Source organism: Gobio gobio (assembly GCF_949357685.1).
Source record: "Gobio gobio genome assembly, chromosome: 15".
NCBI classification, from domain to species: domain Eukaryota; kingdom Metazoa; phylum Chordata; class Actinopteri; order Cypriniformes; family Gobionidae; genus Gobio; species Gobio gobio.
This window is the reverse complement of record NC_137108.1, coordinates 44,997,472-45,011,515: the sequence shown is the minus strand read 5'-3', so window position 1 is coordinate 45,011,515 and position 14,044 is coordinate 44,997,472. Positions and strand designations below refer to the sequence as shown.

The 14,044-nt window shown below is 38.2% G+C and overlaps 1 protein-coding gene across 2 annotated transcripts in view; it reads right to left on the bottom strand.

Moving 5' to 3' along the window:
* Positions 1-14,044, bottom strand: part of col28a1b (collagen, type XXVIII, alpha 1b) — a 38,942-nt gene that overhangs the window by 2,655 nt on the left and 22,243 nt on the right. The window contains exons 14-36 of one of the 2 annotated variants that reach the window (XM_079837232.1): positions 13,196-13,264; positions 13,049-13,117; positions 12,545-12,613; positions 12,392-12,460; positions 12,079-12,147; positions 11,485-11,553; positions 11,314-11,385; positions 11,168-11,236; positions 11,018-11,089; positions 10,876-10,944; positions 8,353-8,421; positions 8,213-8,281; positions 8,036-8,104; positions 7,861-7,929; positions 6,249-6,317; positions 6,081-6,149; positions 5,764-5,844; positions 5,570-5,605; positions 4,766-4,802; positions 4,117-4,671; positions 1,995-2,071; positions 902-1,127; positions 705-809 (exon numbers count right to left, since the gene is read on the bottom strand). In XM_079837232.1, the coding sequence (XP_079693358.1) occupies positions 705-809; positions 902-1,127; positions 1,995-2,071; positions 4,117-4,671; positions 4,766-4,802; positions 5,570-5,605; positions 5,764-5,844; positions 6,081-6,149; positions 6,249-6,317; positions 7,861-7,929; positions 8,036-8,104; positions 8,213-8,281; positions 8,353-8,421; positions 10,876-10,944; positions 11,018-11,089; positions 11,168-11,236; positions 11,314-11,385; positions 11,485-11,553; positions 12,079-12,147; positions 12,392-12,460; positions 12,545-12,613; positions 13,049-13,117; positions 13,196-13,264 (2,227 nt within the window). Of the gene's footprint in view, positions 1-359; positions 810-901; positions 1,128-1,994; positions 2,072-4,116; positions 4,672-4,765; positions 4,803-5,569; positions 5,606-5,763; positions 5,845-6,080; positions 6,150-6,248; positions 6,318-7,860; positions 7,930-8,035; positions 8,105-8,212; positions 8,282-8,352; positions 8,422-10,875; positions 10,945-11,017; positions 11,090-11,167; positions 11,237-11,313; positions 11,386-11,484; positions 11,554-12,078; positions 12,148-12,391; positions 12,461-12,544; positions 12,614-13,048; positions 13,118-13,195; positions 13,265-14,044 lie in introns of those variants that run through there. The other variant, XM_079837233.1, reaches the window with a different exon arrangement.

Here is a 14,044-nt window from a genome sequence, read left to right as displayed (position 1 = left end):
ACGCTGACCATTCCAAGATGGCGGACATGCCGACGTGTCTGGAGCCGTCGAATGTGCAATCTACATATACATATCTATGGTGCAAGGTCACGGTATATAAGCTGCTGACCCCCACCTGCACGCCTATCACAGAAGATGTTTAGTCAACATTGTGAAATGTATAGTATTTCTGCCAACAGCAGATTTACACGTCCAAGATAACTATTTGAGTTGTTCATTTTAACCTTTAATAATATCAGCTGACAGCATTAGTCAAGAGATTTTCTTTCCTTTAGAAAAATTATATAACAATGTCTTTACTACCTTTCTGGACTTTGAAAGTGGTAATTCAATTGCTGTCTATGGAGGGGTCAGAGAGCTCTCGGATTTCATCAAAAATATCTTCATTTGTGTTCTGAAGATGAACGAAGGTCTCACGGGTTTGGAACGTCATGAGGGTGAGGAATTAATGACAGAATTTACATTTTTGGGTGAACAAACCCTTTAATTGTTCAAGTTCTTCTGAGCAGTTTAGTTAATGTTCACAGTTAAATATTAAAAGCTAAAATATTTTTAAATTATAAAAGGCCCATAGCTTTATTTCTATGTTTAGTATCTCGTCCTTTTGGATGAGTTTCAGTGCTCTAATGTTAAGACTTACATTTTCACACAAGATTTTCTGCAGGTCTGTTCACTATCAAATCGGTTTTTGTTGCCATTGCAGCCTCCGAACCAGAACTGAGCACATGAATTGGCCTTTGGATCAAAATACCATTTAACAACATACTCTCGACACGGACCAGGATCCAGAGGCTCCAGGCACCCCTCGTCTGTGAGAGAGAGAAAGTGGGATTTGCAATTTGTTTACAGAACTGCAATTATTTATATTGTATCACTTTTGATCAGCTGTATGGGCATTTACCTGGAGTAAAATCATTCTGTACGAGCAGTGGCGGGTCAGTTGGTCTGCGTTTCGGGTCAGTCTGGTTTCTGTCCTGATTCGGCCGGTCCAAATACGTGAGAGAGAAATCTGGGAGGAGGTTCAGGTCATCTCTTTCCAAATACGGTGTTATGGTGCTGAACATGTCCGTGCCATCTGATTTAGGATCATAGAAGGGGAACACGCCAGACTCTCCAAGTGCATCTGGCTGATTGATGTAGTGTAATATTAATAACTCTTCATAACTAGAATATGTACTTGGCTAATAACAATAACCATTAAAAATATTGTTTTGATTTTAGCTTTAAGATTTTTTAAAAATAATTTTTAATCTCCTTTTTTGTTTACTAATACAGTCCTGAACAACAGTTTAACAAAATATTTTTTTAAATACAAATGTTTCAAATATTGTAGTCTCTTAATTAATATGAAGTCATACATATTGCATGCATAATTATAGTTAGAAAAATATCATACTTAAATTTATAATAAATACATGTCAAACTGATAAAAATGCATTCATTTAAAAATTCGGATATTTAAAATTATATTAATAATAATATAACATTATAATGAAAATATGTAATAAATGTATTTATAATAAAGTCAAACTGCAGGATATTTATTATGTAATTTCAAGAGCAGAGCAGTTGAAATAAAATAATAAATGTCCTGCAGTGTGACATTTTTGTTAACATTTTATTTCTCATCAAACATTATAGCTTTCAGACCAAATATGCCACCTTTAGTTGCATGATGTTTTTTAATATGGTTTTGTTAACTGAAGCATGTGTTAGTCTCTCAATTAATGTGAATTCGTAACTGCATGTGTAATAATAATTAGAACATTTTCAAATAAAAGAATACATTTTTAATATAATAAATAAATATATCTCTTCTGGAATTTTATGTACTTGTAAAAAAAAGACATTTTCAATTGTATTCAGAAATTTTGCACTGCAGTTCAGCAATTAAAATGCCTCCAAAAGCAGCTCTCAAATCAAATATGGCGGTATTAGATGCATCATGAGTTTTTAACTAAAGGTCTTTTTGACTGAAGTGTTTACTAATTTACCTTAAAGCTGGAAGTAGCACTGAATATTGATCCATCGATGTTCTCACAAAGCTTATGGAGCAATTTACTTTCCACTTCTAGACCACGGAGACAGAAAACATGAAGTGAATTAATGTAGGTCATCCTATAGCTCATATGAGTCAAAGTCAAGGGTTTGATTACCAGGGAACTCAAAGTTGATTTGGAAAAACACATGCGCCAAATGTGTAAAGCAATTGCAAATTTAAGGCAATCTTTTTATATTTATAAAGAATGTTTGATGGTTTTTAAAGGGGAAGTATATTGTTTTTGTTGATACTAAAATACTTTCTTCTGTCCCAGTTCAATGTCCAAATATAAAGCCCTATAATGAGATTCCTGTCCGAAAATGTAGTCCGATAAGTCCATAACTTATCCCTAAAATCAGAGTGAAATGACGTATAACACTGATGTAGAGGCACCTGGTTGTAAGCCTAAACTTGACATAAAATGTAAACTTGTCCCTAAAATCTCATTGGTTGATTGGAATATAGCACTTGGTGAAATCACGTTTATACCAGGGTTGCTTTCGAGTTGCTCTCACAGTATTTTGATGTCATTCGTCTGCGCAGTGCCTTATTAAGTCAAACACACGTATTGACAAGATATGGATTTTAATTAAACCAATGAAGACCGGCAACCTCTAAATTGGACCAGTGCAACGTGCAAGGCATAGAGGTATAAACATAGATACATCATTATTGGCTCTTTCTATGGGCTGCTATACGTAAGCCGTCCGCCATATTGGAACAGTCAAAAGCAAAAGCAAGTTGACTGTGTGTCTGCAATTGTAGTGAGATGCATGTATGAATATCTATAATAATAATAGCAGCTGACAGGGCTCCCTATATGTTTACAGCATTAGTCAAGAGATTTCCTTTCCTTGAGAAAAATTAACATTTAGCTACTGTACCTGATATTTATCCAAATGAATCGATATTGAATCAAGATAGGAATTATTTTGCTATTGCAATCGTGAAATGTATGTCAAGCACCAATAAAAACAGCTGGCTAGGTATTTGTACCATGTAAACATTGTAACATGATGTCACTAAACTTAAAGGGATAGTTCACCCAAAAACGAAAATTTGATGTTTTTCTGCTTACCTCTAAGGCATCCAAGGTTTAGGTGTCTTCGTTTCTTCAGTAGAACACAAATTAAGATTTTTAACTCCAACCGCTGTCACTCATATAATGCTTGTCAATGGGGTCTAATTCTATTAGAGTAAAAAAAACGGGTTATAGATATATACATAGATTCCTCATTAGTGCCTGCGTGGATCGCTCGAATGAGGAATCTATGTATATATCTATGACCCGGCCGGAATTTTGACCTCACTCACGGGAAGTGATGGCAGTCTGGAGAGCTGAAGACATTTTTTTGATATGACGTGAAATAATTGCATAAATACCGTTCGGTTTCTCTCAGAAACCGATCGTTTCGTGTCTTAAGACACCAATGTGTCGTCACGAGTCGCGGGGTTTAATTTGAAGGTGTGTGTCCATGTTTTTTTTACTCTAATAGAATTAGACCCCATTGACAAGCATTATATGAGTGACACACAGCAACGGTTGGAGTTAAAAATCTTCATTTGTGTTCTACTGAAGAAACGAAGACACCTACATCTTGGATGCCTTAGGGGTAAGCAGAAAAACAGCAAATTTTCGTTTTTGGGTGAACTATCCCTTTAATTAAATGTTTTGACAGTCACAATACACTTATTGTGTTGCAAGGTTGTTGTTTTTTTACAACCCTGTATATACCCCTAACCCTACCCTATAAACACTTCCTACTATTAAATACCCTTTAGGCACTTTATTTCCACTTTTCTAATATTTTCTTAATTTTTATTTAAAATAAAGGCCACCCTGAGCTGATATGTGATGGGGAAAAGGGAGAAGAATGAATTCGGAAAAAGGAAGATTCAAACTTTTGTCTCAGAAGTTAACGCCAATCTTTTGTAAAAAGTTACCTTTTTTTTTGTCTGACCCAACCAGACATTGGTGGGCGGAGTTAGTGTAAATAGCCTTTGTCATTAAGGACATGGTTATTTTTGGGTAAACTATCCATTTAATTGTGTGACTTGAATGCATTGCGACATACCAGGAAGCATTCTGAAGTCTTCTACGGAAAACACATGCTCCTCAATGGGCGGGGATGCTATTGACTTCAACTCCTCCTTAAAATCATCATAGATCGGGTCACTTTGATTCACCACCCCTATAGCGAACATGGTGATATTGGCTGAATGAGCCTCTCTGACCGCATCCCCCAACTTCACCGTGTCACGATGATCTGTCTGGCCATCCGTAATAACCACCGCCACTTTCTTGACTCCAGGGCGAGCAAAGCGGAAAATCTCATTGGCCTTTCTGATGCCACTTCCTGTGTAAGTGCCCTCTCCAATATAAGGCATCCTGCGCACAGTTGCTTTCACTTCATCACGAGTTAGCCTCTCTTGTATTCTTGTGATCACCAGGTTAATGTGGCTGTAGAGAACGACCCCCACACGCGTCACCTCCGGACTGACTGACACGCGGTCGATCAAGGTATTCACAAAGTCTTTAATGACCTCAAAGTTTTCCGGGCCCACGCTCTCAGAGCTGTCAATCACAAACACCAGCTCAAGAGGTTTTACTCTGCATATCCGGCCACAGCCTGAGAATCCGGAATAAATCATTCAATTCAGTTTTGGTGTAATTCATCTCAAAGCATTCAAATTTAGAAAAAGATCTGCCATTTGGTTACTTACCACAAATCGATCTGATTAGAGTGATTATTTCCTCTCTCTGCAAAATACATCAATCTTTTTTTACTAAGGTGCTTAATTTGTGTTTCAGGTTTATTAATCAGCATTATTATAGTATTATTTTTTATACTATGATGATATTTATTCATATTTTGAATTAGCGTTTATATATGTCAGTTTTCATTTTAATTTAAGTTTTAGTCATTTTGTTAATTGCTTTTGTAATTTTTTACATTTTACATTTTTTAAATATCTTTATTTAATTAATCTTCATGTTTATTTTAGTCATTTTAGTTATTTGACATTTCATTTGTTTTTTTTTCATTTGAAGTTTTATCTAATAGTTTTATTATATTTCAGCTTTGTTTTATTATAGCATGTGTACCATGCATGCACAATATTACAATGTTCTGAATACATTAAAAACACACTGTAATGTGTAAAGCGTTTTACAAGAAAATACTATTTCAGTCTTTTTACTTAAAGATGTCACATTTCATTAAATGTGTTAATTGTAATTTCTTTGTAATTATTTGTGAAATTTACGAGAAATTTGAGTGAAACTTGTTTCAGAGTAAATCCTATGCCAATTTTATTTCTTTTTTTTAGTGCAGATGACCAAAATGAGCAGCATACAGTTTGTGAAATACTGTATCCCACAATGCAATGCACAAGACTTGACCAAGTCATTTGTACATAAAATTGGGTTACAAATGCAAAATTGTTTTTTATTTTCCAACAATCACTTGATGGATTTTTACAGTGAAATTATGTATTATAGAAAATGTATTTAATCTGTGCACGTACCGTGAGACCAGGTTCTCCTTTTGTCCCTGAATTACCCTGCGATTGTAAGAAGAGGCAATGTTCAGTGTGTTAAAAAATGCAGTAAAATATAGAGATGTTGATTCTAGAGTTGTCAGCTATCATAATGCTCAATGATTAAACAGCAACTGAAGAGTTTTTCAACTAATCAAAATTTCCTTCTCAGTTCTTCTCACCGGTGGGCCTGTAAATCCTGGTCCTCCCGAGCTTCCTCTGTCCCCTTTGCGTCCTTGTGCTCCTGGTAACCCACGATCCCCCTACAAACAGAGCAGTTACATCACATTTGTGGTCACGTTTTTTTCAAACATGACGTGATGCACCTTTTTTAAATTGGATATAAGTGTCTTTTTTGTGTTTGACAGAAAAGTCATGTAGGTTTGGAACAACGTGAGGGTGAGTAAATGATGACATTTTTATTTTTGGTTGAAGGATTCCTTTAATGTTAACTTTACAAAATATGAATGCATGACAGTGGCTATAAGACTCCCCTCACCTTCTGTCCCGGGAGACCCTCTCCAGGGGACCCTCTTGGCCCTTGTATACCCTGATATCCAGGATCACCCTGTATAAAACAGAATTAAACAGTTTCAGTATTTCACAACTGTACAGCACGCTGTAATGTGTTCAGGAGTACTGCTGATATGCCTCAGATTCCTGTTACCTTTGGTCCTTGTATGCCCTCTCCTGGTAAACCTGGAGGACCAGCTGGACCAGTCTGACCAATGGAGCCCTGCGGACCACAAAAACACTTCTGAGCAAACCTGAACAGAATCATATTCTGCTACAAAAAAGAAGCCTATTTTTAGGAACATTTAGCACCAAGATTCATGAATTTCAGCTGAACATGTCTACAACCACAAATCTAATGACTCATCCAACAGTGTGTTGTAACATCACTGAGTGTTGATTTCGATGAATATGTTTTATGTATTCAGGGCTTTACGTGATTTATTTTGCTCAATAGCCACTATGGCTAGTGGTTTTCCACTCAGCAGGTATATTAGGCTGCTGATACTTTAAGACCTGACGCACGGACCCATTATACCGTTACACATGTGTTTTCTTTCTCAACTTCTTACATTCACTTAAAACTCGCCAAGACCATCATTTTGACATTATTTTGTGTGTCTTTGACAATTTAAGTGCAATAATCAGTGAAAAAGAACTAAATTTAGTACTGAGAGGCGGCTTTATGTGCTCAAACATTGGGTGTGAGAATTACAAATAAAATATGTGCAATACCCGCAATCCCACAGCGAAATTCAAGCCCTGATACAGCAACAATATTCATCCGGAGCATATGAAACAAGTGAGTGAGAGGAGGTGGGTTTGTGTGTAACTCGCTGTCGGAGAGATGAGAGAAAGAGCAGCGTTTCAGATATTTCAGTATCGATATGTATCGGAAAAATCTATTATTTTTAACACTACTTTGCATGTAGTTTATTATTTCAGATGCCTTTTTAAAAGACTACAAAGTAACATCCACATGGATGGCAGGACCCAAAGTTTCCCAGCAGAACATTGCCCAAAGCATCACTGCCTCCGCCAGCTTGCCTTCTTCCCATAGTGCATCCTGGTGCCATGTGTTCCCCCGGTAAGCAATGCACACACACCCGCCCATCCACGTGATGTAAAAGAAAACGTGATTCATCAGACCAGGCCACCTTCTTCCATTGCTCCGTGGTCCAGTTCTGATGATCACATGCCCACTGTTAGTGCTCTTGGCGGTGGACAGGGGTCAGCATGGGCACCCTGACTGGTTTGCGGCTATGCCGCCCCATACACAACAAACTGTGATGCACTGTGTATTCTGACACCTTTCTATCAGAATCAGCATTAACTTCCTGAGCAATCTGAGCTACAGTAGCTCGTCTGTTTGATCGGACCACACGGGCCAGCCTTCACTCCCCACGTGCATCAATGAGCCTTGGCCGGCCATGACCCTGTCGCCGGTTCACCACTGTTCCTTCCTTGGAGCACTTCTGATAGATACTAACCACTGCAGACCGGGAACACCCCACAAGAGCTGCAGTTTTGGAGATGCTCTGACTCATCTAGCATCACAATTTGGTCAAAATTCGCTCAAATCCTTACGCTTGCCCATTTTTCCTTCTTCTAACAACTTTGAGGACAAAATATTCACTTGCGGCCTAATATATCCCACCCACTAACAGGTGCCGTGATGAAGAGATAATCAGTGTTATTCACTTCATCTGTCAGTGGTCATAATGTTATGCCTTATTGGTGTATATAGTTTGAAATATATTTCCTACCTTTGGGCCCACCTGCCCAAGACCTGGTGCACCATCAGGCCCAGGGCGACCTGGAAGGCCTCGATCCCCCTGTGACAGAAAATATAAAATAATCAAACGCTCTAATAGAATAATATATTTTTAATTATTAAAATGTTTACATTTTCTGAAGAAAACGGGGATGCAAACACCTTACCTTTGGTCCAGGGAAACCCGTACCCTCTGGCCCATTCTCTCCTCTAAGACCTGGAGGACCTGGTATCCCCTATAGATCACATGGGCAACACATATATAGTCTGTTATATTAAATACAGACAGTACAAATGTAACTATGAGTTGCATGAATAATGCCCTTTGTAATGTTAATATTTACAGGTGTGCCGGGATAGCCTTCTCCCTTTAGCCCTGGTGGTCCAATGGGTCCTTGTAACCCCATTTCACCCTAAAGACAGACAAAATGGATTATCTGGATCACAAAAGCACAGTGTAGGTTTCTGGGGAAGTCACTCTTACCTTCGGCCCTGCAATGCCTATTCCTGGTTCTCCAGCAAGTCCTGGTGGACCAACTGGCCCTGAATCTCCCTACAACAAGATGAAAATGGTATGAGATCTCCTGATGTGGGCACACAAAATTTAAGCCACATTAAAAATTTATCAATATGTTTTTTTAAAGCAAGAACTTATATTGACTAGCCTGGATGTCAGCCGAACTTAGCCCCGCCCACAACATTTTTACTCGGGCAGTTCGGTCTGGACTTTCTCCGTAGAGGAGTAATTATGCCCGAACAGAAACTGTTCGGACCAATGAAATTGTCAGGGCGGGCTTTAGACGATGATGGACAGATGATAAACAGTAACGTAATCATCCACGTCACCAAAGAGCGCTTGGGTTGAATTTGTTCTAATCCTAAACGGATAACTTGTTGTATATGCATTCACCTTTACTATTTCTCTCAGAAATGATGATCGTGTTGGTGAGTACTCTGTGTATCCTTAAATTCTTTTTTTACAACACCGGCAAAGATCGTTTACACTCATCTTTTTCTTCTAACGTAACTTATTCCAGAGTGCGTGCAGTCTTACAGGGTTGCCAAGTTTTTACAACAAAACTAACGTTATGCGTCGCTCCGTTGCTCTGATTGGTTGTAGGTCTATCCAATTGAGGTCTTTCCTGGTTCGGTTGAAACACGCCCCATAATCACAGACCAACGGAGCAGTATCAGACTCATATTCTGACTAGAATTGAGTATGACAACGTCAGGCTATATATTGACCTTTGTTCCAGTGGATTTAAAAGCAGAAATGTGAAACTAACATTAATTGCTATTGACCTATCTGTAAGCCCCTCCTCTTGAACTCAGATGAGCCAATGGCTGTTCATTAGCATGGGGACCGAAACTCGGACATCTTTAGGTTTCAGCGCCACAGAGAAACATTGGAAGATCCAAAGCTCTCATCGGTTTGATGGTGTTTATGCTACAAAAATGTTAAAACGATGTGCCTGGGGTACTTGTATCACTGATTCCAGGTATCCTGAGAGGATTTCCTTGTTGTCATAGTCTCATTAGGTTAGTGAGTCGATGCTAACGTACAAACCTAAATAGCTAATTGTTCTCACGTCATTTTACAGTGTAGGTCAATAACACATAAACAACTCTACATTTCAGTGCCTCTCCATATTAAGCTGGTTAAATGTAAATTAATTTAATCTTACCCTGTGGTACATAAACAGTGTTGATTCTGGATGTTGTCATCTGTGACGACCATAGCATGAGGCTTCTCCCACTTGCATTGTGATCTGTAAACCCTCGCTTCCAATTAATCTTGTTACCCACCAATTTATTTTATAATGTTTATATATCCCTTCATGGCATATTTAAGTCCCACTTGGTCCTTCTGTGTCCAAAATTGATCAAAAACATCTTGGAACAAAGTTTTCATGCTGACAGCTGTCATTGTAAAACAGTTAGCAACTCCGTTTGTTTGAGTAAGCAACAGGAACTAAGGAGGGCGAGGCTTACAGATAGGTCAATTCTTTATTATTAAAGGGTTAGTTCACCCAAAAATGAAAATTCTGTCATTAATTACTTACCCTCATGTCGTTCGACACCCATAAGACCTCCGTTCATCTTCGGAACAGAAATGAAGATATTTTAGTTGAAATCTGATGGCTCTGAAAGGCCTCCATTGGCACAATGGCACGGTTCACTCTCAAGACCCTTAAAAGGTACTAAAGACGTCGTTAGTACAGTGAAAATCATGATTCGGATCGCGTGTCAAACCGCCAAACTGCTGAAATTTGGCGATTCAAACCGCTGATTCGACTCACTGATTCATAACGCTTCGAAGCTTCATGATGCCTTGTTTTGAAATCGTCATCACTATGTAAGTCGTTATTTAGGGTTTTTTTGCGCACAAAAACTATTCTCGCCGATTCATAAAGTTATTTTAGAACCACTGTAGTGAGATGGACTTTGTAACGACGTCTTTAGTACCTTTTAAGGGTCTTGAGAGTGAACCGTGCCATTGAGCCAATGGAGGCCTTTCAGAGCCATCAGATTTCAACTAAAATATCTTCATTTCTGTTCTGAAGATGAACAGAGTAATTAATGACAGAATTTTCATTTTTGGGTGAACTAACCCTTTAAGTCAATCTTAATGGGGGTGGAACAATTTTTTAGAGGTTTTAATGTTTACTGCCTGACCATGTGACCTTCCAGGTCACCGTGATTTTGCCAAGTAAGGCATGTTCCTGGATCAACATTCCTGTCCAAAAACATAGCCTGACTCCTAACCCTATCCCTACCTTTACCCATAACTTATCCCTAAAATCAGAGGGTAATAAAAATGATGTAGAAGCCTCTAACCCTTGTTGTAAGCCTACTTGACACTAACTGTAAACCTATCAGTCAAATCTAATTGGTTGATTAGAATGTTGTCCCAGGATCAACAAGATTCACCGTCCATTGTGTCTTACTGTGACCCTTTATTTTATTGATAAAGCTTGTGTTGAACCCAGACATTTCTTTAACGTACCTTAGCTCCTGGTACGCCTCTTCCTGAAGGCCCAGGAACACCTGGAAGTCCAACGTTCCCTGGTTTTCCCTATTTTAAATGAAAGACACTGTTAGCGGCAGTGGCAGAGAGACACAGGGCTTTTTGACATAGTTGTTTTCACCTTTCCCCCTATTGGCCCAACTGGTCCCATTGGTCCTGGTTGGCCTCTGGAGCCCCTCTCCCCCCGATCCCCCTATTGAAGGAAGATACAACCTATTTAATACATAAAATTATATATTTTTTAATATAATCATTTTAGCAGGTGTGACACCTTCTCTCCTGGTAGGCCTCTTCCAGGAGGTCCGTCTGCTCCTTTGGGCCCTGGTAGGCCTAAATCACCCTAAAATCAAGAGATTTCAATAAGATATGCCTACTGAATGTTAAAGCTATCAATCACTAACATGCTATTAAGAGCACCTTTGATCCCACGGCTCCATCTTCTCCTGGCACACCTGGTTCACCTGGTGAACCTTGTAATCCAGGTTCACCCTACGGCATCAACATAAACACAACTCCGATTTCATTATTTTATACTTTTTCTGTCCTTTCAGGTAATTTCACATCAGTTTTGTTGAAAGGACAACCTACTTTGTGTCCTGGTTCACCAATTCCTCTTTCTCCAGTGGCTCCAGGATCTCCAGAGAAGCCTTGTTCTCCCTGAGAGCAAACAAAACAAAATTATATATCGTTCAAAAGTTTGGAATAATTTTTTTTCTTCCTGAAAGAAGCCTCTTGTTCACCGAGATTTAATTTATTTAATCGAAAATACAGTAAAAACAGTAATATTGTGAAATATTATTACAATTTCAAAAAGCTGTTTTCTATTTGAATACATTTTAAAATATAAATTATTCCTGTGATTCAATGCTCAATTTTCAGTATCAACAGTCTACAGTGTTACATGATCCTTCAGAAATCATTCTAATATGATTTGCTGCTCAAGAAACATTTCTTATAATCAATGTTGAAAACAGTTGTGCTGCTTCATATTTTTGTAGAAACCATGATACATTTTTTTTTCAGGATTCTTTGAAAAATTAAAAGAGCAGCATTTATTTGAAGTAGATTTTTTTTGTAACAACTTAAATGTCTTTACTCTCACTTTTGATCACTTTAATTCATCCTTGCTGAATAAAAGTATCAATTTCTTTCCAAAAATCTTATATAAGACAATGTAGTTACCTTTGTACCCATGAGTCCTATCCCAGGATTCCCTCTTTGACCAGGAGGACCAGCTGGTCCCTGATTCCCCTTTTGATATTAAGATGGAGGCGACAATTGAATGTTTCCAATTGTTTAGAAAAGTAATTGCATATCATATTGTATATGAAAATAACACAAACAGTGTTTATTACTTAGGGTTAGGGATTTGTTTAAATCACTAACACTATAAGAATATATTACGAACATGACGTTTGCCTTACCTACCACCACTAGTACAGAAGTATTGGTATAAATAAAAAAGCTAACCCAGAAAAATAACAAAACAAAATACTTTCTCTCCTTGAATTCCCATGCCAGGCGTTCCTAATGGTCCAGATGGTCCAGGAGGTCCCAAGTTGCCCTAAGAGGATGGATACAGGGGCTAACTTTGATGCAAAATGGCCATTTATATGGTCAATGAAAATCTCACACAACTGCAACGTACCTTTTCACCTTTGACTCCATAACCTGGGGGTCCACGTCCACCAGTAGGGCCAACATAGCCACGGTCACCCTAAAACACAAACAGATTAAAAAGTGATATTTCAATGTCTCTATGAAGAACCTTTAACATCCATGGAATCTTTGCTTTTACCCAAAGGTTCTTTAGAGTGGAAAAAAAAGTTCTTTAAAATGTTCTTCACGCTAAGAAAAAATGGTTCTTTTAGGAACTGTTCACTGAAAGGTTCTTTGAGGAACCCAAAATGGTTCTTCTATGGCATCTTGTGAAAACCTATTCTATTGACATAATTATTTTTATTCACTTTCACTGTATCAAAAAAAGTAGGACAAGACATCCTGCTAAACATCTCCATTTGTTTTCACAGAAAAAAGAATGACTTACGGGTTTGGAACAATGTGAGGGTGAGTACATTTCTTTCAGAAAATGTCAGAGCTTATATCGAAAAGGGAATGACATAAAAAAGAAGCAGGAACTGTATCTGCTCACCTTTGGGCCAGGAAGTCCCTCGCCTGAAGCTCCTGGGTTCCCCTGTGATCCTGGTAAACCTGGAGGACCCTTCATTGATGCATGTATCATTGTCACATTATAATCTATAGATGTTTGATTTCATACAAAGAGACTGTTTATACTTACAGGTAGACCTGGCTGACCTACGCCAACTTGACCTAGAGGACCTGGTCTTCCTGGGTTTCCTTTGTCACCCTGAAACAATCACACCTCAATTAACTTTGTGATTAGATAAAATACACTGCATGTAGGCACTTAGTGATGGACATGGATATACTAAAACCTCTGGAACAAGAAAGTACCTCATTGTAATTGGCTATTGATTAAAGCCTTCAAGCATCCAATAGCAATAGAAAACTAAAACCACAAATGAGATCTCTTTTAAATATCACAGTCATTTCTCTTAAGGAAGCAATGAGATTCATTTAAAAGCAAATGGAGGCTTTCATTTTTCTCTGGAGACAATGACACCATCTCACATGTGTCTCCTGTACAGTTACAAACCTGTGCCAAGATACTGAAGTCTTCACTCGAATTTAAATCGAAGACCTTAAATTAAACTCAAACATTTCTCATTAAAGTTTAAGCGCCAGATTTACTAAACAAGGCAAATTAGCGCGAGAGCATGATCACATAAAAGCACAGATGGGAGTGGAAAGTTATTGAAATTAAAGAACACAGACGCAGCCAGATCATTTCCATAATTACCAATGCAAGCTATAAGAGCAGCGCAAATTAGCGTCCGGTTTAAGACGTGCTTTTTTTGGGTGGTAAATAATGGCGCAAACACCAGTAAATTGACAAGCGCAAACTTTAGTAAATCACCTTGCATGATTCATTTAAATACTCTCCTCCCATTTTTGCATCTGAAATTGAAACTCCTACAAATGCATATGCAATAAGGTCAGCTGCAAAAATAATCCTGTCCACAGCTTTTCAGCGCTCATTTATCACTAGTCTTGAGTAAATCCTGAC